We start from the raw sequence: 25,582 nt of genomic DNA on the forward strand, positions 1-25,582 counted from the left end.
GACACATATTTTCGTTCCTTCTCGCCCTGTAAGTTTGCTTTTGGCGACTTCCATATTTTTTATAGTGATGTATGTAATATCTTAACTATTTTATTCAATTAAAGATATTTGTAGAGTTTAATGAAAATTTTAACTATAATGTCTTCTTCCCTAATATAATAGATAATGTACCCAGATTCTCTTCGGATCTAAAAAAATTGAGCTTAAGGATCAAATGATCAGGACCGTTAAAATTTGATCCAACGGCTACAAACATGGAGCCCCTATAAAAGTTATAATAATTGTAGCAGTTAGATTACATTTCAACGGTCCGGATCATTTAATCATTAAGTTCAGTTTTTTAAGATATGGAGAGGATTTGGTTTCATGGATAGTCACGGTTTGGATTAAGAAATCTTGACTTCGAAGCATGACAAGCGGTTACCATGTAGCCTCACTCCACGCACGAATGTGGCCAATGGGCCTCTTCTACATTGAGTCATCGGATATGGCCCGATCCAAAAAAGAAAAAGAAAAATGAGATCGTTTTGTGTAATTTTTCTGCATCATCGTCAAAATGTCACCTTCTGTTCGGATTACTTTTATTACATAATATGTGTATCTATTAAGTAATAATAAACTCTAAATTAGTACAAATTAACTTTGTTGTCTACCCATATTATAGCATATCACACGTTATTATATGCATGCAACTATTTATAATCACCCTTTTTAGGATTTCATACCATTGGTTGAAATTAAAACATTACCCGCCCGTATACTTATTCTCATGTTTCATATAAAATTTAAAGATAAGTGATCATACATTTTTGTCACAGGTTACCAAGAGAATATTTCAGACATTTTTAAGAGTGGTGGTGTTCATAAACCCTTTGTACCTTCTCACATTCTTTTTTATTTCCAGTCATCAATTTGAATAAATTAAATGAACAGAACATACATGATTAAACATGAATAAACGGTTAAAAATGTGTATTTACCTTCTTTTTTTTTTTTTTTTTTTTTTTTTTTTAACTTTGAGGCATAAGCTTGAAAGAAAAAAAATGAGTATAGAAGAATATTAGCAAGGCACTAAACTTCAGCTATATCTATAATTAGCAATCAACGATGAAAAAAAATAGATCTTGCTTAAAAAGAGACTAGATCCAAATTCATAATTCTTAAGGTAAATATATTATTATATCAGATAAACATGCAAAGTAGGTAGCACACACTGCTGAATTAGACTAAACCCAGCTAACTGCCAAAATCCCCCACCAAAATTCTCATCATTCATTACTTTTCGGCATTAAAACCTTCAACCTTTAATTCCTTCCCTTCCCGCACTCTCACTCTCCCTCTCCAACCCCAAAGTCCAATATCAAACCCAGAAAATGCCTCCAAATCTCCGCACACTCCTCTTCCTCTTGGCGACCACGGCCTCAACCTGCGGAGCCATAGGCGTGAACTGGGGCACGACGGCGTCGCACCCACTACCGCCGACCAAGGTGGTGGAGCTGCTGACGTCCAACAATGTCACCAAGGTCAAGCTGTTCGACGCGGACCCAGGCGTCCTCGAAGCGCTTTCTGGGTCCAAACTTAGCGTCACTGTGGGCATTCCCAATGCGTTGCTTAAAGTTCTCAACTCTTCCAAGAAGGCTGCCGAGAGTTGGGTCCATGACAATGTCACTCGCTACTTCTCCAATAGCGGCGGTGGCGGTGTTAAAATTGAGTGAGTTTTCGTCTTTCCTTTTGGTTTTTACCCTGATGGGGGTTTTAATTTGATGCTGCATTTGCATTTTTGGGGCTTAAATACTTGATTTACTGTGGATGAAATTTGATTGTTAGAAATACCCAATTGCTGAATTGTATTGAATCTGTGTTGAACATTAGAAAGAATGTACCTTTTGCTGATTTGCCTAGATTTAAGTGACATTGTAGGCTTTATGTTGCGATTCTGAGGCAATGTAGGAGTTAGAGAATCGTATTTACGATCAAAGTTGCGTTGCGCGTGAAGTGGGGACTTTTGTGCAATTATCCTTAGTTTAATGTCTATGAAAAGAACCTCAAACGAAAGGAGATCATATCGGAATGTTGGTCACTATGTTTTTCAGAGTAGATGCTTAAACATCACGTCAAGGTTAATCTTTGATGTCGAATGAGCCGGCATAGGGACTTAAAGATAGATTGTGGTTTTCATGGTTGAAGAATGAAAGAAAATAGTTGGTAATGGTATTTGTGTTCCGATGCTAGTGGGTTCAAGCGCTGCATTCTTAGCATTCGATTGGTGTTTGATTTTTGGCAAATAAACCAATAAAACAATAAACCTTCTATGAAATGAGCTATGCCTAGAACAAGAAGAAACTCTCCTCTGTGTATTGAACTTTAGTTAGGAGCCTGTTTGCCCTTCACTGTGCCAGTATCGGTGATCTCTCTATGGGCTTAATTGCATTAGGGCCAGTCAAAAAGAGCAAAATTTTGTAGTGGGTCTTTTTTGTTTGCAGAAGAAGAAATCTTTGCAGGATAATGGTAGATGTTCTCTCTTCCCTTTTAGGTTTAGCCAGCCGTGCTAGGACAAGTTGACAGATAAATTTTTGTAGCAGGGATTTCTCGGTTCATGAACTCATTAGCCTCTTAGAGTAACTACTGAATATTTGTTTGTTGATCCCATCAGATATCGACTGGACTTTGCTCATTCACAAATCAAGGTATGGTTGTTTCGTATTGTATATACAGGTTTCTAACCAGTCCTTTTTCAGGTATGTTGCTGTTGGAGATGAGCCATTGCTCCAGAGTTATGGTGAGCAATTTCACCCATTCGTCATAGGAGCGACAATGAATATTCATGCAGCTTTGGCCAAAGCAAAGTTGGAGAGCAATGTGAAAGTGGTCGTGCCTTGTAGTTTTGATTCCTTCCTATCAGAGTCTGGCCATCCTTCAAAAGGACACTTTCGGGCAGACCTCAATAGAACCATGATTGAACTGCTCATGTTTCTCAGCAAGCACAATTCACCATTCTTTGCAACCATTTCCCCTTTCATAAGTCTCCGCCAAAACAAAAACATTTCCCTCGACTTCACTCTATTTAAAGAGAATGCAAAACCTCATAATGACAGCAGCAGAACATACAAAAACAGCTTCGGCTTGATCTATGACACCTTGGTTACAGCTTTGTCAACATTAGGATTCCCTAAGATGGAAATTGTTGTGTCACAGATTGGTTGGCCTACAGATGGAGCGGCAAACGCAACCTCTTCCACTGCAGAGACCTTCATGAAAGGCCTGATGGGGCACCTTCGTAGCAAATCAGGAACCCCACTCAGGCCTCATAATCCTCCAGTTGAAACATACATTTTTAGCCTCTTAGACGAGGACCAAAGAAGCATAAGCACGGGAAATTTCGAGCGACATTGGGGTGTGTTCACTTTTGATGGTCAAGCCAAGTACCATTTTGATTTCATTCTAGGTTCGAAGAATCTGGTGGACGCTCAAAACGTTGAGTACCTTCCTGCCAAGTGGTGTGTGGTGAACAATAATAGGGACTTATCTAATGCAACTGCTAGTGCTTTAGAGGCATGTTTGCATGCTGATTGCAGTGCAATGTCTCCTGGTGGGTCTTGCTCCAATATCAGTTGGCCGGGTAACATATCATATGCATTTAACAGCTACTATCAGCAGCATAATCAGAGTGCAGACAGCTGTGAATTTGGCGGCTTGGGTTTAATCACAACCGTTGATCCATCTGTGGATAATTGTAAGTTTTTGGTTCAACTACGCACCTCTCTTTCAGGTTCTCTCCATCCGGCCTACCTTCCTCTGTGGATGACCTTGCTAGTACCAACCTTTTTGTTATCCTTACCCATATTTACGTAGAAGATAGATTTTGAGGAAAGTTTTGTAGAAAATAGATATCCGAGGAAATTTTTCGCCGCTGTATGATCATTCTGCTGATCGATTGTTGCTGGTGTTTGTTGTTGTAACTTATATTAGGTTTGAACACTTGTTGAAGTTATTGCTCTACAAAAGTTCAATGGCAAAAGAAGGGTTTGGAAATTCTCTAAATTTGTTTCTTGTTAGTCTGCCGAGTGGGTGTGAGCATTTCAATTTCCCTACTAGTAAGAAATAAGATGAGTTGTATGTGTGGATTAAGGTCTGTTGGCGGTGGAGTTATCATGGGCCGATTTGTAATCTGGTGAGATATAGGAAAATTAATGAATATTGATGATATTTATCGATTCGTTGCGCAAAATTTGCCGGAATTCATTGTAAATTTCGAAATTTTGAAATTTTTTTTTGATAAGTTTTTCTCTAATTTTGATTAAATCTGAATGTGTTGATTTACTCACCTCATTGTAAATTTTCATAATTTCCGTTGAAAACAACCGATATCGATATTTCCATAAATTTACATATCGACATTTCCACGTGTATCGATGCTTCCTCTTACTTGTTTAAAAAAAAATAAAAAATAAAAAATAAAATTGTCACGGTCCTAGAGGCCCAAAGAAAGGAATCCGGACTCAAAGGGGTTTTGGGATTGGGCTTAGACATAGTTAATTAACACGTGTCGGAGTCAAAATCGGCAAGACAAAAATCTGGTGATGACTTTACCCACGCCTATATAAGCAAGAAGCTCTCGCGTGGAAATATGTCTTTTCCGAGTCTTAACCTAATCGCTGTGTCTCGGAATCTCTCTCGGACCTAGATCATGGCTGGAATGTACGGTCAAGATGGCGATGGCGCCCCTCCTGCATACGGATCTAGCGGCGGCGGTGGCTATGGTGGCTCTGGCGGGTACGGAGGCGGTTCTGGTGGTTATGGAGGTGGTGGTGGCGGTGGAGGCTATGGTGGAAGCGGCGGTGGTGGCTATGGAGGTAAGGGCAGCGATGGTTATGGAGGCGGTGGCGGACGTGGCGGTGGTGGCGGTCGAGGTAAATTTTATTACTTTGTTCCTTCGAGTTTATAATTGTTTTAAATTCTTTAATTTTGATTTGACGGATTTGGTTTTGACGGTAGGTGGAGGATATCAAGGAGATCGCGGTGGTGGCGGCAGAGGTGGTGACCGCGGCGGCGGGGGCGGCAGAGGCGGCCGCGGTGGCAGTGGAAGAGATGGCGATTGGCTGTGCCCTAATCCAGGGTAAACCCTTTTTCTTTTTGTGTCTCTTTCTTTCTATTTTATCTTGATCGGTTCTATTATTTATTTTGTATCTGTAATTTTTACTGGGTTTTAGAATTCTCTTCTTAACATTAAAAGTAATAGCTTTAAGTCGAAATTTATTTTCTTTGTTTATTTTCCTTATTGCATGTGTATATGTGGTTTATGAATCGGTATGATTGTATATAGCTGTGGGAATTTGAACTTTGCAAGAAGAGTTGAGTGTAACAAGTGTGGCACTCCCTCTCCTTCGGGTGCCACCGGTGGTGATCGTGGCAGTGCTGGTGGCGGCAATTATAACAGAGGAGGAACTGGTGGTGGTAACCGTGGTGGTAGGGGTGGTAACTATGATGGTGGTCGAAGTGGTAACTATGATGGTGGTCGAAGTGGTAACTATGAAGGAGGTAAAGGTAGCAGTTATGACGGAGGTAGAGGCAGTAGTTATGAAAGTAGAGGCGGAGGTGGTAGTAGGGGTGGTTCTTATGGTGGTAGCCAAGGAAGAGATGATGGGGGTTACGGTCAGGTTCCTCCAAATGCACCACCGTCCTATGGTACAGCTGGAGGCAATTACCCATCTTACAATGCTAGTTATGGAACAGATGCTGTTCCGCCTCCTACAAGTTATACTGGTGGACCTGCATCATATCCCCCATCTTATGGTGGTCCTGCAGGCGGTTATGGTGGTGATGGTCCTGGTGATGCAAGGGGTGGTGCCCGAGGGGGCCCTCCTGCTAAATATGATGGTGGATACGGTGCTGGTGGTCGTGGTGGATATGGAAGTGCTGCTACGGAAGCCCCAGCTAAGGTGAAGCAGTGCGACCAGAATTGTGATGATACTTGTGACAATGCTAGAATCTACATATCAAACTTGCCACCAGATGTTACTGTTGACGAACTTCAGCAGCTCTTTGGAGGCATTGGACAAGTAAATCCATACCTACTTCTGAACTTAGTGCATCCGAGTTTTTAAGATTGAATTTTGATTGCTGGTTTTCTAGTTTGAGTATATGTATGGAATATTGGAACTTCATTTTTCATTTCTCCGTCAGTTGTAGGAACAAGTTAAATCGCCTTGTCATTTCCACAAATTGGTGTACATTTATGCGGTTACTTTATGCTAAGTTAATTTTTTCAGGTGGGAAGAATCAAACAGAAACGTGGCTATAAGGATCAATGGCCATATAATATCAAGATATACACAGATGAGTCTGGAAAAAACAAGGGCGACGCATGCTTAGCCTATGAAGATCCCTCTGCTGCACATTCAGCTGGTGGATTTTACAATGGTAACTCTTTTATTTTTATTCTGCATGATAAGATGATGTTAAAATCATATTCTAACTTGGTACTGTGCTTACAGATTATGAGTTAAGGGGCTATAAGATCAGTGTTGCGATGGCGGAGAGGTCAGCTCCAAGGCCTTCGTTTGAACAAGGGTATTTATCTATTGATCTATATATCTATCAACTTTTTTATAATTTGAGTGGAAGTTGAAAAAAACCCTTTTCCTTGTTGTTCATTTGCTATCTTGCTTCCTCACATTGAGTCACAGTGTGAGCAAAAGTGAGCAAGTCTGGATATGTACCCTGATGTTTAATATTTGCTTGTGGTTTTTATATTTTGTTCTTTTTCTTGATGTCACAATCACCAAAGTCATTGAGTAATTCCGTTGTGGTATTCTGTTAATGGGTGCTATCCTGAATTTCCGATGTGGTTTATGAAATTCTTTTGCGTGAATGACTTTCTGTTTTGCTTACATAATTTTCTTCTTTTGGCTGCATACCGAGTCCTGACTTACTTTTTCTTATGCAAGCAGTGGTGGTGGTGGTGGTGGTGGTAGTGGTAGAGGTGGATATGGGGGCGGTGACAGGCGCAACAACTATAGAGACGGTGGAGCGGATAGACATCAGCATGGTGGAAACCGTTCGCGTCCTTACTGAGAGAAGTTCCAGATGAGGCCAGATTTTATGTAATGAGAATTGTTGTCTGAGGGTTTTTGTAGTATTCCGTTGGAGGGTTCTTAAACGGGAGACTAAGAGGTAGGTTGTTCACTAACCCTGAGCAAGTCCTCTGTCCTCCTATATTTAACTTTACCTACAACTACCTGGAGGAGTTTCAGTTATAGGCATGGGATTGATTTTAGTTGTGTGAATGTTTTATAGTGACAAGTGGATAATCTCCAAATTGCTTGCTGCTATGCTAGGTTGATATTTTCAGGTGAGTGCTGCTCTCTCATAACCATTATTAACACTTATTTGGAGATTTCCCCGATTTGCATAACCGGGATCTTGATTGCATCTGATCATTTTAAATCTATGGCTCATATGTGAGCGCTGATATCTATAACATGCATTTCTGACTGAAAATTTGTGATCCATATAAGAAATCACTGAAGATGGTTCATGTGGCTGGGATTTTGTATTGGAAAGTACTCGATGTTAGATGTGAATCCCGACCATTGGATTGGATTGGATTTTGCTCGACTTTTAGCTCCAGCTGAACTTATTTAAATTGCTAGTTACATGGAATAGGTTTCCATATAGGATTTTGTTATTTTGTTTAGACATTTGTTATCATGTTTGGTGGAGGCTCTTTTCCTACATCGAGGCTTGCGCTTTGCGATAGTTTTTCTTCACCACATCAATCTAGGGTTTAAGACCTACTATTGTTTGGTAAAATGGGCATGGTGCCTAAAATTTTGCCCACCTGTTGCCTTCATTGTTCTGCTACTTACTGGGTGGGGCAAGTCTTCCTTGTGGTGACCGCAAAGGACTTGTGGATGACGAGAATCTCTGCGTAGCACCGACCTTCAATTGTTATATCCTCTCATGTGTTGCTGATGGGTGCCTACTTTCATGTGGCTTTCTTTCTTGGGCGGTTAGCCGGCAGCAGTTGGAACTTCAAATGTTGAGCAACAGTTGTCTTCTTGGCATTTGCCTTGTGGCAAGATGAAGGGTTTTCTTTCAGTTTTTAGGTTAGGGAATGATGAGAGTAGACCCTAGAAATCACTTTCCGGTGCGTGTTTAAATCGTTGTATTACATCCCAAACATTTAGCAAATTTGAATGAAACATTCTTTTCCTCGATTTGTTCTGTTTTTTTTCTCAGTAAATTGATGTTTGTAAAATGATGTGCTAAACGTTGGGCACGTACCTGCCCGTTTCTGTATGACTTGTAATGTTGAATGGCAAAGATACAAATTCTTCTTGTTCCATTTCAGACGGTATTTCAATTTCATGGCCGGCCGGTCACACAAACAAATCAAAGTTTCGGAAGCTAAATTATCCCACCCTCCCACGCCCCGCTCGTTGCCATTGGCTGCAATGTGCACATTGTGTTTTAAATCTCTTTGAGCACCTCAATCGGGGCTACAGCGTTGCACGTTGTTACGAGTATCGTTCTCGCTCGTGACATATGTTGCGTTTATTAACACACAAGAAATGAAAAATTAAGTAGCTCCAGCATGGAAATTAGGTATGCCATAACTAATAAACCAGGTGTTGGATCGCCAAGCGAGTAGGTTATTCATCTCACACCTGAACAATCAAATTTCATTCCACATCATTGCCATTCATGACATTTCCCATTCCCGTTATGTTAAACATGCCTAGAATATCTGAATCCCCAAAAAAATGGCTTAAAAGTCTCGAAAAATTTCCTACCTGAAAACAAGTTACTGTGAAAACCGAGTAGCAAGTCCATTAGTTACCGAAAACAATTGAAGCAAGTTACGATAAATAGATAGCAATGGAAAAGGATCTGGCGAGGATCTTTTTCTTGGGGATCCGAGAAATCCCGTGATCATGTCCGTTCATCATACATGGTGCGGTCAAAAATCATTTGAAATTTAAAATTTAAAATTGAATATAACTAGTACCTAGCAAAAACTGATTGTAAGATATGCGATGAACGGATACAATCACAAGATCCTCTGGATCCCCAGGAAAAGGATCCGCGGATCCTTTTCCGATAGCAATAGCAGCTTCTTGCAACATTGATCGAAACTTTTGTCGATGCAACCGTAGCCCTTTTCCCTGTGCAGAGTGTTCATTTACTGCTCGTTTCCGTGTATTGTACTAATATTCTCCTCGTGGTAAATGAGAAATTTCCTTGCGGTAGCATGAAAAATACGAGGCAAAAAATGCCTTACGGCACTAAATCAGCTGTGCTTAACTGCTTATCACATCTTTGCCATGTTGTTCGTCCGAATGGCTGCCAAAACCTTTTCATTTATATTTATATTTCTGAACCCATACAATCATCGGAACTGTTTTTATGGTCGGCTTAATTACCTGCTGGAGACTTGTATCTCATATCCTGCGGTTGCTGCATGTCATAAGAAGCATGTGGCATTGGTGCAGAACCATATGGACTGGCAGCGTCGGCAGCACCTGGGGCCTGAAATCCAGAGGAGGTTCATTCGGATGAAAAAGGTATAAATAGAAATCCGAAACTAAGTTGTTTGGCCAAGTATCTGATATAAATTCAATATAAGCACATATATTGTAACATTTGTCTACAAAGACAAAAAGAATTGTTGTCTTCCGAATGCTCCATATTGAAACTCTGAATTTCCACAGAAACAAGGGACCTTCCAAATTCTAATGACTCTAAAGTAACCGTTTACCACATATTAGGTCTCTCAATAGAAACAAGGGCTTAAGTTTGCAATCTTTGATCATGATAGAACACTTCTCATGCTCACGTTATTATTTGTACCGACACCATAACTTCTCAAGACACAAACAAATTCTTGCACATCTTTTCAATGGTTTCAATCTACGGAGTAGTAACAAACATAACACCAAAGCATCAAGAAGGCAAGGGCGTACACATACCTGATGCATCCCGGCATAGGGATCAGGGTACACATTTCCCCCGTATAACATTTCAGCATTGCCATAGGCTGCAGGGTACCCAGGACCTTCATAAACACAACCAGAAATTTCATCAAGCACTTTACATTGCATTTGGTTTCTGAATTCAAACCGAGAAACATAGAATAAATTGAATCTTAAATACGGGAGACAAGTCGAACGCGAATGAATTGACCTGGATTTGCTGCTGCAGCTACTGCAGCCCTTGCTCTCTTCTCTGCATTGGCCAACTCCCCATGAAGCTTATCCATTTCGCGAGCCAATGCCGCCATTGTTTTCTCCATCCCCTGCCTGTGCTCAAGGTTGCTAGCTCTAGTTTTCTTCTCATTCTCAATTGCATCCCTATATTTGCATTCAAATCATAGAAAAGATTGAATCTTTACATCCAATACTTCACAATTCACACAAAATCCCCTCCTAAAACCGAAAGATCAACCTCGAAATTTCGACACACTTCCCTATCTGAAATTCAGTACCCAAATTTGACAATTCACACAAACACAATGCATATGAAAAGTTAGTTCAAAATTACCTTCCTTTCTTAATCTCCTGCTTGAAGGTCTCGATATCGGCTTTAATGTCCGCCACTTTGTTCGCCTCGGACTGAGTCCTCGCAAGCTCGCCATCGATCGTGTTCAACTCCTCCGCAAGCTCCTGTCGGGACGAGCCGAGCTCCTGTATATCGGCTCGGGTCCGAGCCAGGTCTGCGCCCATGGAGTCGATGGCGCGAACCTCGGCGTCCAGCTTCAATGCCCTCTCGTAGACCTCGCGCACCTCGGCGTCCCTCTCGGACTTGGCTTTACCGGCGACGACGGATAGGTGGCGGAGGTCGTGCTGGGCCGCGGCGAGGTCCTGCTTGAGCGCGACGTGGGCGGCTGCCAGCCGTTGATTGTCGACGAGGAGGGACTGGATCTCACGGTTCTGGAGGGCGATACGGTCCTCCAGCGCCGTCGTATTGACCGATAGTGGCGTCAGCCGGACGAGCTGTCGAGGATGTTCCCGTCCCGCCATATCTTTTGATTAACAATTACTCGGCTCGACGGCGACTCTGACCGAGAGAGCGAGATTATGCCTCGTTGCTTTCTGTGCCTTGATTGGGTTATAAAACGCAGGCCCAGCCCTGCCCATTGTGCCCATCTCATTTTTTTAGGAGTATGATTCGTTGCACTTCAGATCTTCTTCCATTCCCTCCCCTCCTTTCACACTTAACAATTTTTGGAATGCAAAATGAGAGTTTTGGAGTGTCAATAACAATTTTCTTTTTAGCGATGGAGTCAAAAACTCTTAAGCTTACCTTCTTCAGGTTTTGACTTTCAATTTGGTCATGAATAATCTCAAGTTTAAAATGTGCCCATTTCCCCTTATCATAACATTTGTCTGTTTTTCCGTCAAATTGAAAATTATTTTCTTCGTCAATACAAATAATATTTCTATTCTAAACACTATGTTGCGAGGGAAAAAGTTTAAACCGAGACATACTGAGTTAAAAAATGGATGAAAAATGTGTTTATTTTGACAGTTGGTGGCAAATGAAATTTTGCCTCGTCAGAAGTTTGTTTTTGGTTTGGGTGGGCCTTAATTGCATTGGTTATAGGCCTTAATTGCCCTTAACACAGGCCTTAAATGGGTTAAAGATTTGGGCCCATTAGGCCCATCTGATGTTTATAAATCCAACTCAAATTGAAATTCAGAGAACCGTTTTGCCGCCAAATGTCAGAGCTCTTTCGCTCACTCGTCTTGAACTGAAGGTCCATTTCCGCTTCTTCTCCGATCTTCCATCCATATCTCTCTGGCATTGAAAATATTTAGTAGGTTCGATGACGCGACACTACTAGTATTGGAGTCGGCATTGGTTTCGAAGGACGTAAAGTCATCGATGGAAGTCAGGTCAGGCTTCAGGCAGTTCATGAGGTCCGAATATCGCTCTCCGTTCCGCAGAAATTGCAGAGAACAATGTGGAGGAGAAGCTTCTGGTTCTTGAGTTTCTCGTTCTTGCTTTCTCACTAGTAGGCGATATTGAGGCAAATCTTCTCAAAATTCAAATCCTCCCATATTTATGGAATTAATTATGTCATAAGCCAAATCGCTAGGGTTCCTTGGAATTTGGTAACTAATTAACTGCTATGTGCTTGTGGATCGGTTTGTGATTGCAGAGTTGTTTGGCTTTGAGATATGAGGCTTTGCTTTTGCAGGAAGTCAAATCTTCAACGAATCCGTGGCTACAAGTTTCTTATACAGAATGGCTGGATTTTGCTCACCGGTCAAGAGATAGTGGTTTCTATTCAGTTGCAGGAAAGGTGAGTGTGATCATCACCTTCATCACTATCACTACTTTCATCAACGTTCGTAATTTCTTAACTTACTCGCATTCAGGGAAGCTGTGCATTAAATGAAGTAAGAAGTTATTTGATTAGATTTATCAGATTACGATTGATTTAGTAACCAATAGCCATGTCTATGACCAACTGCTTGATAACGAAATCTGTGGTCGATACCCCAAGTTATCAGTTTTCCATGACGATATAATGGTAGACTAGCAATTGCAACGCTATAAAACATAATTCAGTTAACAACGCATGAGGTTTCTTATTAATTTTTTTGTTATCGTTTCTCTTGATTGCTAACGATTCCTAAAATGTGCGGTACAAGTGCAACAAATCGTGTGTTTAGTTCTTATACAAGCGGCATATTTAGTATTAGATGAAGGTGGATTAGACACTCAAATCTATTGCATTTATTATGCAACTGCTATGTGTGTTCTTCTACTCACTCTTTTTTATCGGCAATGTTTCTTATTTTGGCATTCAATCTTCTTGCTAGATGCAGGCTATAAGGACTATGTGGTTCATGTTCCGATTTACGCTTTTTTCTGTAGGCATGTGAACATGCATGGGATTGTCTTAAGAGGAAATCGACTGAAAACCCGAAAACAGATGAAGTTAACCACATGACGACATCTACCAAACACCCAAAAACAGATTAAGTCTTTGAAAGTGTGCAAGTCATTGACAAGATAAAGAGACTCAGCGACTTGTTCGTGTAAATTGATAGCTGGGTATGAATTCGAAAGAAGAGATGAATGAACACTGAAAGAAAAATGATGAGAAAATGGCTGCTATTCTCTCTGCAAATCACAGAGGAATTTCACGTTTTTCATTGATTGCATTTATCTCTCTCTTCACACAAAGCGTGCAGAGGTATAACACCGTTAACAATGCTTAGTTGGATCATTCCTTCTAGAAACTGATCTCAGCCACTCATCTAGCTAATAGCTAGGATTATTACACATGACACTCATGGCCTTACATATTTTAGTCTTACACTTGGCAATTCTAAGCACAAGTGGATACACAATTAAGTACAAGATTATTCATTAATGCTAATCAGCTCATGGCTTATAATTCAACACTCCCCTTTAAGCTTTGAGCAGATTTCACACCAAGCATGTCTTTGAGATAATTGAATCGATCCTTGGTTAGAGCCTTAGTCAATATGTCTACCACCTGCTCATTTGTTGGACAATACACTAAGTCAATTATCCCCTATTGCGGTGCATCCTTGATGAAATGGTACCTTCTGTCGATGTGCTTGGTTTTCTGGTGAAACACTGGATATTAGTGATTGCAATTGCAACTGTATTGTCACAGTGCACTAGAGTTGCTTCAGTTTGTAACTCACCAAAGTCTTCAAGTACGAATCTAAGCCAAATGCCTTGTGCAAATGCCTTAGAAGCACTGATGTATTCTGCTTGTGTAGTGGAAAAGGCTACACAATTTTGCTTCACAGAGGCCCATGAGAATACTCCACTACCAAAGGAAAACGCATAACCAAAAGTGTTCTTGCCATCATCAACAGATCCTCCCCAATCACTGTCACAAAATCCGATTAATATTGCATTCTTTCCATTCACATACTCCAAACCATAATCCAAAGTGCCTTTGATGTATCTGAGCACCCATTTGGCTGTTCCAAGATGTTTGTTTGTAGGACAATGCATAAATCTAGCTAGGAGACTTGCAGCATACATTATATCTGGTCAAGTAGCAGTGAGGTATAACAAGCTTCCCACAATCCTTCTATATTGTTCCTTACTTGCTGAACCACTACCACCATCCTTGCATAGTTTATCTGATGAAACAAGAGGTGTAAACACAGATTTGCACTCACTCAAGCCAAATTTACTCAACAAAGATGCATCATACTTTCTTTGATGAATAAAAATACTTGAATGAGTTTGAATGACTCCCATTCCCAGAAAGTGATACAGGAGTCCCAAGTCTGTCATTTCATATTTGATCATCCTGTCCTTCTTGAATTCCTTCAACAACTCATTGCTATTTCCAGTATATACTATGTCACCCACATAGATTGAAACAATTAGAATTTCTTCTCCTCTTGCTTTGATGTAAAGAGTAGCCTCACTTTGGCATTTCACAAATCCACTTTGAGCAAAGTAAGAATCAATTTCACTATACCAGGCCCTTGGCGCATGTTTTAGGCCATACAAAGCTTTATGAAGCTTGTACACCCTGTCTTCACCCCACTTGACCAAAAACCATCTGGTTGCTTTATGTATACCTCCTCTTCTAGTACTCCATTTAGAAAAGAAGACTTGATATCTAATTGATAAAGTTTCCAACTCTTTTGAGTAGCCAAAGCAATAAGAGTTCTAATTGTATCCAATCTAGCAACTGGAGCAAATGTCTCATTATAGTCTATTCCTGGTTTCTGAGTATATCCCTTTACAACAAGTCTTGCCTTGTTCTTTTGCACAGTTCCATCAAGGTTGATTTTGGTCTTAAGCACCCACTTCACACCAATTATAGGCTTGTTAGTTTGTTTGTCTACCAATTCCCATGTTGCATTCTTTTCAATCATAGACAGTTTATCTTTCATAGTCTTCATCCATGATTCATCTTGAGCTGTTTCTTCAAACTTCTCAAGTTCTATAATGCAGAGATTGCATTGTGCTAGAACATCATCCAAGTTTCTCCATTTCAGTGGAGTGCGATCAAAGGCCTGAGACTTTCTCATGCTGCTACTTATATCATCCGTTGATTCATGAGAAGATGACAATCTTGGTGACTGAGTATGGTCATGACTTCCAAGAGTTTTCTTAGGTGATGTAACTTGAGACGGCTAAGATAACTTGTCATGATTAGTCACAGTCACATAAGTCTCAGTAATCTCTTTCCAATGCCAAGCTGCACTTTCATCAAATACAACATTTCTTGAGAGTAGAAGCCTTTTAGTGATATGATCATACACCCTGTACCCTTTTTCACAAGTTGCATACCCTACAAATATACCCTTGGTACTTTTCATATCAAGCTTTTGCCTTAGTTCACTTGGTATATGTACATGACACAAAGAACCAAAGACTTTAAGATGAGCAACTCCTGGCTTTCTACCATTGTAGGCTTCAAATGAAGTTACATTTCCTAGAGCTTTTGCTGGGCATCTATTTATTATATAGACGGTTGTATGCACAACCTCAGCCCACAAATAGTATAGAAGATTATTGTCGTGCAACATGGCTTTTGCCATTTCAACCAGTATCCTATTCTTTCTCTCCACCAGTCCATTTTGCTGTGGAGTATAAGCCATAGAGAGTTGTCTTTGAATTTCTTCCTCCTCACAGAGTTTGTTAAACTCATAAGATGTGAATTCACCACCCCTATCACTTCTCAGACATTTCAATTTAAAACTGCTATATAGCTCTACCATAGATTGGAATTTTCTAAAACAATTCAATGCATCTGACTTGTATCTGAGAAAATAAACCCACATCATTCTTGTGCAGTCATTTACAAGAAACATAAAGTACTTGTTACCAGCAATGAACTCATTTTGCATAGGCCCACATAAGTCTACATGAATTAACTCTAGAGGATTGCTTGCTCTCCATGCTTGATTCTTTGAGAACCACTCTCTATGTTGCTTTCTAAGTTGACATCCTTCACAGACTTCATTAACCTTTTCTAAATATGGAAGTTCAGGTACCATCTCATTGTCTTTGAGTTGTCTTAGTCCCCTTAGATGCAGATAGCCTAGCTTTTTGTGCCAGGTCCAGGTAGAGTGAGACAGGCTTGTTTTCAAAGAAACATGATCATTAGGTAATAGTGCCAAATGGTAGCATCTATTCCTCTTCATTTCTACTTTAATCACAAGACATTTCAGTGAAGGACCATAAAAAATGTTGCACATTTTACCTCCAAACAACAGGTAATACCCATGCTCATCCATGTGTCCCACACTTAGTAGGTTCTCATTCAATCCAGGTAGATACATTACTTCCTTGAATTTTTTTTCTGCCTTTGCTAGTATCAATTACTAGAGTGCCCATTCCAGCTACATTCATAAGGTCACCAGTTGGCATTTGTACTTTGCCTACCACATTTGTCCTTATATCAAACAGTAACTTCTCATTTCTTCTCATTTCCAGTCATGTGGTTGCTGCAACCACTGTCAATATACCATTTACCATTGACAACTGATCCAGAGATATTGCTATTGGCATAAAATAAGTTCCCTGTCACCTCTACTTGATTAGCATTATTTGCCTTTTGCACTGGTTTGCCTGTAGTGCACTCTCTAGCCCATTGTCCAAACTTTTCACATTTGTAGCATTTAGGCTTCCCCTTATATCTACACTTACCAAAGTGAAATTTAGAGCATACCCTACACTGTGGTTTTGTAACTGCTTGACCCCTTGATTGTGATGAATATGCATTTTGTGCAGGACTAGTAAGAAATTTCTGCTGAAACTTGGTTTTGAATCCCATTTCTTGCCCTTAGAATTCCAATTCTTCTGGAACTGAGATGGACCAGATTGAGCTCCACTTCTATTTTGCCCTTTTGGACTCACTAAGAGGGATGATAATGCCTTCCCAGTAGTATCAACAATGTGTAGATCAAACCGTTGTTCTTGGCTTTTTAAGATTGCAATTACCTCCTGCAATTCTACAGTCTCCAAACATTTTGTATTTTCTATAACCAAACAGATAGGATTATACGATTTACTTAAACTAATCAGAACCTTTTGCACAAGTCTCTCATTTGAAAGAGATTCATCAAATGTTTTCATCTGATTAATCAATTCATTCAGCCTTGTAAATAACTAGATAGAGATTCATCATCTCGCATCCTAGCATATTCAAATTCTTGTCTAAGATTTTGAAGTTTTACCGATCTAACCTGATCACCACCGTGGCATTCTCCATACAATAGATCCCATGCCATTTTAGCTAAATCAGTGTTGGCAATTCAAGGGAAGATCTGGTCAGAGACTACGTTTTGTATAATTCCCAGAGCCTTTGCGTCTTTCATGAGCACAGTAAGCATCTCTTCATCAACTTCATCTTTTGATGATCCTTCCACTTTCTTCTTCTTTTTCAAATCGGAGGTTGTAATCCCCTTTTCTACCAGAATCCATAACTCAAAAGATTTGAAAATAGTTACCATCTTAATTCTCCAGAACTCGTAGTTCTCACCGGAGAAAATTGGAGTTCTCACTTCCGAGCCTCTAGATCCAGACATCGTTGGTCCGAATGAATAGATTTCTCTTCTCAGATGATAGTGGAACTTCGACGACCTTCACCGAGCTTCGAGTGAGCTTCGATTGTGCTCGGTGACTTCACAGATTTACGCCCAGGCTCAAATGATCGAACCTGGCTTTGAGGCCATGTTAGTGTAAATTGATAGCTAGGTATGAATTCGAAAGAAGAGATGAATGAACACTGAAAGAAAAATGATGAGAAAATGGCTACTATTATCTCTGCAAATCACAAAGGATTTTCACTGCTTTTTCTTTGATTGCATTTCTCTCTCGCTTCACACAAAGCGTGCAAGAGGTATAATACTGTTAACAATGCTTAGCTAGATCATTCCTTCTAGAAACTGATCTCAGCTACTCAGCTAGCTAGTAGCTAGGATCATTACACATGTCACACATGGCCTTAAATATTTTAGTCTTGCACTTGGCAATTCTAAGCACAAGTGGATACACAATTAAGTACAAGATTATTCATTAATACTAATCAGCTCATGGCTTATAATTCAACACGATTGTGCCATGGCATCTGCTTCTTCTCGCTCTGGTAAGTCTTCTTAATCGTTTTGATTTTCTTCAATATCAACGCCTTGTTTTTGTTTGTGTTTTATATGACAGAATTGCTGATAGAGTCAATTTGAAAGGTGAATTGATAGTTATGTCCACATTTACCTTGGTTGATTTCCAGGCTTCCAATTTGCTTCGTGATATTAGGTAATAATACTGAATGCTTTCCGTTGACCTATTTGCGATGTGAGGTTAAGTTTTTGACGCTATTATCTCTGCTGCCAAACAGTGATAATTAATATTCAGGTAAACAAACTTCTCGCTTTCGTCATATAGGAGCAATGACGAAATGCAATGATATGGGTAGGTGGGAAAATCGGTTTGGATTGGGCTATGTCAAGGGCTCGATAATCTCCATTGCAACAAACAAAGAATGTACGTTGTGGCAGTGTTTGCTGCAGTTCCTCAAGCGATAGTTACACCTGCTTAGGTATGATAGAGGAAATCTCAACGAGCTTACTGTCTAATTGTAGATTTTAAGCAAGAGACCGAAACTTATATCTCCAGTAACGTTGAAGCTGATTGGGAAAAGAAAATTTAACAGTTCAATGACAATTTAGAGAAATTGTCAATCCGATGATCGGATATTAGAATATTCACACAATGTAGTTCTACTTAGTAGTTTCACTATGGTTTTATGTGACTCATATTTGGTAACTCAAGTTAATGTATTAACCTATCCATGGAATTTGGGGGTTGTTTGTATAATTTGATCATGGAAACTTCTGTTGGCTGATATCAGTTCAAGGGCAGACGGCAGACTACTTGAAAAAGAGACGGAAGGAGAAGAGCACGGAGCGTCCTCTAGATTTGAAGGGGCCAAAATGTGTAGCAAGCACTATGTTCCGAAATGGAATCAGAAGGTGGAATCTACGAAAACTAAACAAGAGTCGAAGCTTGCTGAGGATGACTAATGAATCATAGCCTACTCCATTTTTGCGGGACATTCTCAACGTCCTTGTGCTCATGGAATTTATTTGCAGCCTGGATGGGAAGGGAACCCTCCAAGTTTAGACGTGCTTATGTGCACCAAGTGCCTGTATATCTTGACATAACAAAGATAAGCTCTAGAATCTCAACAATTACAATTGGATTTGGGTAGTTTGTTACATTCATATATTAAAACAATTACAAGGGGCGGGCTTGTAGCTTATGTGGTCAAGCTCTTTATCCTGCATTCAAGGTCTTGCGTTTAGGTGGCCTCCTCATAATATTACTTGTATAAGTGTTTGGACCCAAATTTACACTATCAGCCCGTGTCATCAAGGTCGTTGAGTGGGCATAGCTTTCAACCGTCGGATTGAAAAATGAATATAATTTTGTTATTGTTAAAGGATAATATTATGGTTTTTATCATAATAATTATCTTTTAATGTGAATTATCTTGACTTCTTCTTAAACCAGATAAACGTGATGCAAATAATATCTCTAACCTACAATTCAAATTAATTGGAGATATTCGGCATACGGCAATGCATCTACTACTGGATTAATTTCATGCAATTAATCTATGCATGGGATGAAAGTGAAATTGTGAGATGGTGATGTGATGTGATTGGGATGATTATATATAGATAACAAAAAGGAGTAGGTTTCAGCCTATAGACATGATGGGAAGAACAAATTAGCAGAAGATAGTGACATGGTAATTTTTTGACCATTGATCATGTGATAATGGGATAAAGCCATTATTATTTGGTCAGATGTGGTGGATTTAAATATTAAAGATTTGTAGCGTAAGGAGACTCAGGGATTACTCCTTGGTAGTCGTGATACATCAGAAGACTATCAAGGATTACTCCTTGGTAGTCGTGATACATCAAAAGACTAAGAGATTATTTTCTAGTAGCTGTGACATATCAGGAGATTTAGAAATTTAGGGCTTGGACTATCAGCGAGAACAGCTTTATAAATACATAGGTAGTGGCAACAGAAAAGGACCCCCTCCAATTCAACATACAAACTGCCCTGCGCAAATTCTTGCTCTAGGCGAAACCTCTTAACAAACTTGAGATTTTTATTTTCTTTTTCCCGCTGACACATCTTTTGTTTGGATAAACAACACTGTGAAGGCAACCGACGACATCTTCAGTTTGGATAAATAACACTGGAGCCGTAGAATCAACTGATTAAGGAGCACCTTCAGTTTGGATAAATAACATTGCTTCTCGGCCGACTGGTTATCTATCCAAGCCTCGGTTAAGAAGGATTTTTAAGTCATTATTAGCAGAGGTCATCTCATTAGCCTTCTCGGCGAAGTGAGGTGTTACAGATTACTAGGCTTGGCGCATTGAATGCCTTATGATTGGATATTCACAGGTAAGTTTTAGAGTTCGACATTCTAACGGCCGAACCACATTTACCTTCAAGACATACATCTCTTTTGAGTACTTGTGTCTGTATAGTTTGGTGCTAGTTCGGTGTGTTTATACTCTTACGAATATAGTTACTGTGACTGAACCCGGCGCTGACAATTTGTAAATTTCGCAAGACTAGCAGCCTTGTCTTCAGGCTCTAGAACTCGAAGGCCGAGACGTGTTCCTTCCTTGGCCGGAATCGCAAGATCAAGAAGTCAGCAGCGCGCCCAACGCGACATCAACACATTTTACTCCCCAGCCGAGCTCGACCGACAAGTTGGCATGCCTCGCACACAACCGAATGACGTAGTTAGCTTATTGATTACTCGGCTTGTATGCCACGTAGGCTTGGTAATTTTTAGGATCAACAATAAGAAACAAACATAAACAAAAAACGGCTTCTATAACCCCATGGTTAGTAATTTCTACGAAGCTTACAAGACAAAATTATAATGGCAGCACTATCTAGTAAGTGTGTGTCACTTGTTTAAAAACTCAAAAGGAGATTAAAAAAAGTAAGAGGTATTTGTGGCCCCCAACCTCCCGCGACCTTTTAAGGAACTGGCAAATTTCTCCTCCAAACTTTAATTTTAGCCAATTACCTTCTTGAGCTTTTATTATTTACCAATTTCCTTCTAAACTTTAATTTTAGCCGATTACCCTCTAAACTTTTATAATTGGCCACTTGCCTCCTAACATTAGATTTTAGAATTTTTCATCCAATTTTCTATCCATCTCGGCACATGACAATTGTCAGAGAGCAAAAAGGTAATTTTATCTCTAATATAGACAACATATTTTTTTTTCCTTCTTCTCTTCCACTAATTCACTCTGTACATTTTTTGTTTGAACTTATCCCTAATGTGGATAACTATGAATCTTCTCCATGGTTTTGTTTTTTTAGCAACAATTTTGGGTTGTGATGCTACTTCATTAGTCTTCTTTGTGACTTGATTCACACGACCGTCTCGATTCACCTATTTCAATTCAAGACCCAAATTCAAATAAAAATAATAATTACTAATCTCAACAAGTTCATTACTATAAACTGATCAATTATAAACGTTCAGGGAGATCATCGGTAAAAATTGAAGTTTAAGAGAAAAATTAATTAACTATAAAAGTTCAAGTGATAATCAATTAAAATTAAAGTTCAATGAAAAATTGACCTTTTATAGAAGTTTAAAAAGATAACCGACTAAAATTAAAATTTAAAAGAAAAATTAACGGCACCTGAAAAAGTCAACAAATACATCAAAAAGTAAACATGCCCAGATATATAAGCACTACGTTGATTCTTCAATGACGATGACGGTCACGAGTGTGTATACCAGAGAAACTAAATAGTCACCACTTGTGGGGTCCTCCATTACAAGAACATTATACTTGTATCTATACAAACGACAAAGAATTTCTCAAATTAAGGGTACCAGACCGAAAGGGCGATCATTTTCTTAAATTATTTTATTTGGATAATCACATTGGTTTTCTCTTGGGTTTGGAGTGTTATGCATCAGCTGCAGGCCGATCGCATGTACCCACGTGGCATTCTTAGGCTTATATGTCATCTCTCTCATCACCCATCATTGTTAGATGTGTTTGAATTTTGAAATTTATGTCTATCTACTACACGAATTTCGAAATTCAAATTTATATAACGGTAATACATCATAGTTTAATGATGAGCAAAAATGTTCCCTTTCCATATGTTTTGTTTATTAATTTGTTTCTATTATGTATTTTCTGTTCGTGAAATGGTTTAAGCACTCTTCAATTATTTTCCTCTCTTCATTGTTTTTCGATTTATTTAATTTAGATTTAGAAAAAGAATGAGATGTGCGGTAAGACAACAAAGCGTGTTAGTAATTTCCGTTTCTATACACCACTACGTGTTGGCAACGATCCTTTTGGGTGCTACTTAGAATCTTGAAATCAAAATTTATGTGCTTGCAGCGAATTCTAGTTTAAGTGTTTGAGAGCACTTACTCATGTTTTAGAGGTCTTAGGTTTAATTTCTCTATTTTTTTTGCTTGTAAAAAAGTCATGTACCTAAACACTATAGCTATATTTATAAAGGAAAACTAATGAAAAAAATTTGAAAACTTTGAGTTTTAATGATAAGGATAAAATAAAGGGTAAAGTGAATAGTACCAGGATTGACTTTTTAGTGTAAAAATATAATTTTTCGTTAAAATAAACAGTACCTCGAGCTTTTCGTTAAAACTCTCTATTTATAATTAGTATTGCCTAGCTTGTACCGGCCGCATCACATTTGTCTTACTGTTTTTATTCTGGAAGTACTTATTTCTATCTGTTTACATGTTATAACCACAGTTTGGCATTTGTAAAAAGAAAGAATGACTCGTTTCAAAAATGCAAACCAAGCCTATCTATTCGTTTTTCATTGTATTGAGTTGATAGTGGGAAGTTGGTTCAACCAAATTGAAATCCAACACGACTTTGTTCAAGCAAATTGAAACTGAGGTGAGTATAGCGCCACATATATGATCGAAGTTGAGGCTGCCATCGTCAAACTTATTATATGGCTTGTATTGTTATCCACCAGTTAAGAAAAGCATATGCATGCATGTATCTCATGAATCGAATCCTCCATATGACCAAGGCAAGTGTATTCAATGTATGCATCGGAGGTTGCATGTTTTAATTTCCTCTAAGTTGGTGAAAGATGTCTGTTTTTCCTCTACCTTATTCATTTGCTTAAAGTATACAGTAAAACAAAAACTTAACATAGATCTCGCCGTCTAGACCGTACAAGTTTTTCTTCTTCCTAGAGCGCTTAGGGTTTGAAACTTGAAACAGAAAACTGAAACGTGTATAAGATTAAGGGAATTGTTATTAGTAGTCCAAAAATCTTATTCTACACTCCAAACTTTTTATATTAGGAAAGAAAAATACATTTGTGAGGAGTGTAAAATGAAATTTTTGGAGTGTCAATAACACTTCCCTAAGATTAATTAAAAATATGCGCGTTTTCTGAGGTAATGCAGTAAAACAAATTCAACATTTTTCCATCGTATAATGATATATTTGTTCAGAGTATTAATCGCATATCGCCAAAAAAAAAAAAAAAAAGACTTTGCATGTGCTTAAATGTAGTTGGGTAGTCATTATTTTGCCAATTGGTTTTGGGGTGAAACCGTAACTTTTTCTATATTTATACCGAGGGATGTGGGATTTAGGTTTGAATCTAAAACCTCTTGCTTATAATTAAGCAGTGAAGAATACTATTAGAATCCAATGTTACAGCCCCACATAGTCGAGAAATTTTTCAGTGTGCAAAGTACATAACTAGGTACATTAAGTGTCATAATACAAATCGTTGGAATTTTTTTTAAGTATCCAATCATTTGTATTATAACACTTGGTGTACCAGACTGTGTTTCCTACACACTAAAAAATCACTTCACATAATAAACTAATCGTATTAATTTAGTATTGAACTCATCACCCTCAGTAGTCTGATCTAAAACCTTCTCCCTAAGTAAAAAAGAATATACAAATGCCATGACAACTAGGCGAAGAGAGCTGTTTTTCTCGGAACAAAAGATTAGAAGCTTGGAATCATGTGGAGATCATTAAATGCAAGGGAGTGAGAAGAGGTCTTAGGGTTTCAGAACTACTATTTGTTTTAGTTTCAATCTCTCTCGAAACGGGTTTCCTTTTGAATAAACTCTTAAGCCTTCGCTTCATGTCGGATCTCATTAATTGGGTCACATTAATTTCTCTGTGGAGGTTTAGTATTATCTTATATGCTTATTGATTTTTAATACAATGTATACATGTGACTAAGAATTTTTAAAAGAGAAATGCTAAGGGACTCTTTCAAAAATGATCATTTTTTATGTATTCTTTGTCATATTTTCGTACCAACATTATAAAATATTGTGCCAAAAACTATACCAACATTATAAAACATTGTGTAAAAAACATGAGACAGAAGTTCTTGGATCCCTTAGTTTCTCTTCTTAAAATTAGAAAAAACTTAGTAGTACTGGTTGTTAGACCAAATCGTCATTCGGTTACAGTCAAAACTACTTGAAGTGTTTAAGTTAATCTGTAACTCTTATCTTATAAAGGTTGGAAAAAGGGAGGGGGAAGGGTGGAGTTGGTGGGTTGGGTAGTATTGATGTTGTTGTTCTTAGCCATTGAATACGATGATGGGCAGAAAATTTTTTTATTGTCGTTAGGCAGTAGGGGCTCTAGAAACTATTTAAAATTTAAGGGACTCAGTGTTTCACTTTAATGGCATACTCATTCGAATATTAGGTTGCATGTATTTATAATACGGTGAAGATTACATTCAGGGTTTGAAAACCCTATTTACATGGAGTATTTGAAATTAAACAATACAAACAGATCGCAAAGATAGCTACAGACTGTTTGACCCTACAACAAACATTTGAAATAAGTCCTAGACTTATCCAACTTCTTATGAGATAAGAGTTACAGATAAACTTAAACACTTCAATTAATTTTGACTGTAACCGAATCAACTTAGTCTAACACTGTTCACTCGTGTGACGTGTTAATTAATGGATGGTTTGAGGCCATTCAATGTTTGTACATACATGTGCCAAAAATAGTTTACCACTTGTATTCTCTCAATAAAATTGAGAGGATGAAAGATTTGAATTCGATATAAATACATGGTCGAGATGGATTCATGACATTACTTTTTTTACACAATTTGTAATGTTTTTTAACGATCCCAACTATCTACCTTTAAGACCTATTTTCAATAGCTCATATCAACAAAAAATTATTAAAATTTAAAACCATAGGACCATTGAATTAAAGGTTGAAAACATTCCTTATGATTTTGGTATCCGGTAGGAATAATAAAAATAAAAGTCCGGGTTGGTTGGTGAGCCTAGTGACAGGAGATTTGAATTATAATAAAACGTTTCATGCCTTGCATGACTACAGTGGTAGATGAACGGTGCATGTGCCTTAAGAACTTACTAGTTTACAAGCTAAATTGTACAATTTATAACCGATTGATTTTATAGTAGAACTTCAACTTTTTTCATGGTATTAGAGTAAGGTTGTCTCACGTGTGAAGCTAAACAGCCACA

General features: G+C 38.7%; 3 protein-coding genes and 1 pseudogene across 9 annotated transcripts; 3 read left to right on the plus strand and 1 right to left on the minus strand.

Annotated features, from left to right (window-relative positions):
• The first annotated feature begins 1,261 nt into the window (after positions 1–1,261).
• LOC137716545 (glucan endo-1,3-beta-glucosidase 9) lies at positions 1,262–4,214 on the plus strand. Its single transcript, XM_068456000.2, has 2 exons — positions 1,262–1,711; positions 2,739–4,214. Exons 1-2 carry the CDS (start codon positions 1,374–1,376, stop codon positions 3,850–3,852), a joined length of 1,452 nt encoding a protein of 483 aa, XP_068312101.2. The 5' UTR covers positions 1,262–1,373; the 3' UTR covers positions 3,853–4,214.
• A 399-nt stretch (positions 4,215–4,613) lies between these two features.
• LOC137715025 (transcription initiation factor TFIID subunit 15b) lies at positions 4,614–8,219 on the plus strand. Of its 6 annotated transcripts, none has more exons than XR_011065506.2 (8): positions 4,614–4,910; positions 4,996–5,116; positions 5,324–6,059; positions 6,270–6,420; positions 6,495–6,570; positions 6,951–7,173; positions 7,297–7,351; positions 7,518–8,219. XR_011065506.2 is itself a non-coding variant. In XM_068454228.2 (6 exons), the coding sequence occupies exons 1-6, from the start codon at positions 4,688–4,690 to the stop codon at positions 7,072–7,074; spliced, it is 1,431 nt and encodes a 476-aa protein (XP_068310329.2). In that variant the 5' UTR covers positions 4,614–4,687; the 3' UTR covers positions 7,075–8,219. The 6 variants fall into 6 exon arrangements, 1 of the variants encoding a protein (XP_068310329.2); XR_011065505.2 differs by having other exon boundaries at positions 7,698–8,219; XR_011065503.2 differs by having other exon boundaries at positions 6,951–7,351.
• Positions 8,220–8,633: 414 nt separating this feature from the next.
• LOC137715026 (protein FLC EXPRESSOR) lies at positions 8,634–11,121 on the minus strand. Of its 2 annotated transcripts, none has more exons than XM_068454231.2 (5): positions 10,543–11,121; positions 10,186–10,352; positions 9,972–10,057; positions 9,426–9,531; positions 8,634–9,345 (listed from the first exon to the last, which is right to left on the minus strand). In XM_068454231.2, the coding sequence occupies exons 1-5, from the start codon at positions 11,019–11,021 to the stop codon at positions 9,314–9,316; spliced, it is 870 nt and encodes a 289-aa protein (XP_068310332.1). In that variant the 5' UTR covers positions 11,022–11,121; the 3' UTR covers positions 8,634–9,313. The 2 variants fall into 2 exon arrangements, with proteins under 2 accessions (XP_068310332.1, XP_068310331.1); XM_068454230.2 differs by having other exon boundaries at positions 8,634–9,355; positions 10,543–11,115.
• A 599-nt stretch (positions 11,122–11,720) lies between these two features.
• LOC148698237 (protein DOUBLE-STRAND BREAK FORMATION-like) lies at positions 11,721–19,053 on the plus strand (annotated as a pseudogene).
• The last annotated feature ends 6,529 nt before the right edge of the window (positions 19,054–25,582 follow it).

This window comes from Pyrus communis, chromosome 3, assembly GCF_041283825.1.
Source record: "Pyrus communis isolate YQ-2024b chromosome 3, ASM4128382v1, whole genome shotgun sequence".
In the NCBI taxonomy this organism is placed as follows: domain Eukaryota; kingdom Viridiplantae; phylum Streptophyta; class Magnoliopsida; order Rosales; family Rosaceae; genus Pyrus; species Pyrus communis.

What these genes read in the sequence shown, in the direction of transcription:
- LOC137716545 (XM_068456000.2), top strand. Translation starts at nt 1,374, where the DNA reads ATGCCTCCAAATCTCCGCACACTCCTCTTCCTCTTGGCGACCACGGCC. An exon ending in GGTGGCGGTGTTAAAATTGA is followed by an intron (nt 1,712 to 2,738) that starts GTGAGTTTTCGT and finishes GTCCTTTTTCAG; the next exon opens with GTATGTTGCTGTTGGAGATG.
- LOC137715025 (XM_068454228.2), top strand. Translation starts at nt 4,688, where the DNA reads ATGGCTGGAATGTACGGTCAAGATGGCGATGGCGCCCCTCCTGCATAC. An exon ending in TGGCGGTGGTGGCGGTCGAG is followed by an intron (nt 4,911 to 4,995) that starts GTAAATTTTATT and finishes TTTTGACGGTAG; the next exon opens with GTGGAGGATATCAAGGAGAT. An exon ending in TGGCTGTGCCCTAATCCAGG is followed by an intron (nt 5,117 to 5,323) that starts GTAAACCCTTTT and finishes GATTGTATATAG; the next exon opens with CTGTGGGAATTTGAACTTTG.
- LOC137715026 (XM_068454230.2), bottom strand. Translation starts at nt 11,021, where the DNA reads ATGGCGGGACGGGAACATCCTCGACAGCTCGTCCGGCTGACGCCACTA. An exon ending in CCTATGCCGGGATGCATCAG is followed by an intron (nt 9,532 to 9,971) that starts GTATGTGTACGC and finishes TCTGGATTTCAG; the next exon opens with GCCCCAGGTGCTGCCGACGC. An exon ending in GAGATACAAGTCTCCAGCAG is followed by an intron (nt 9,356 to 9,425) that starts GTAATTAAGCCG and finishes ATAAATGAAAAG; the next exon opens with GTTTTGGCAGCCATTCGGAC.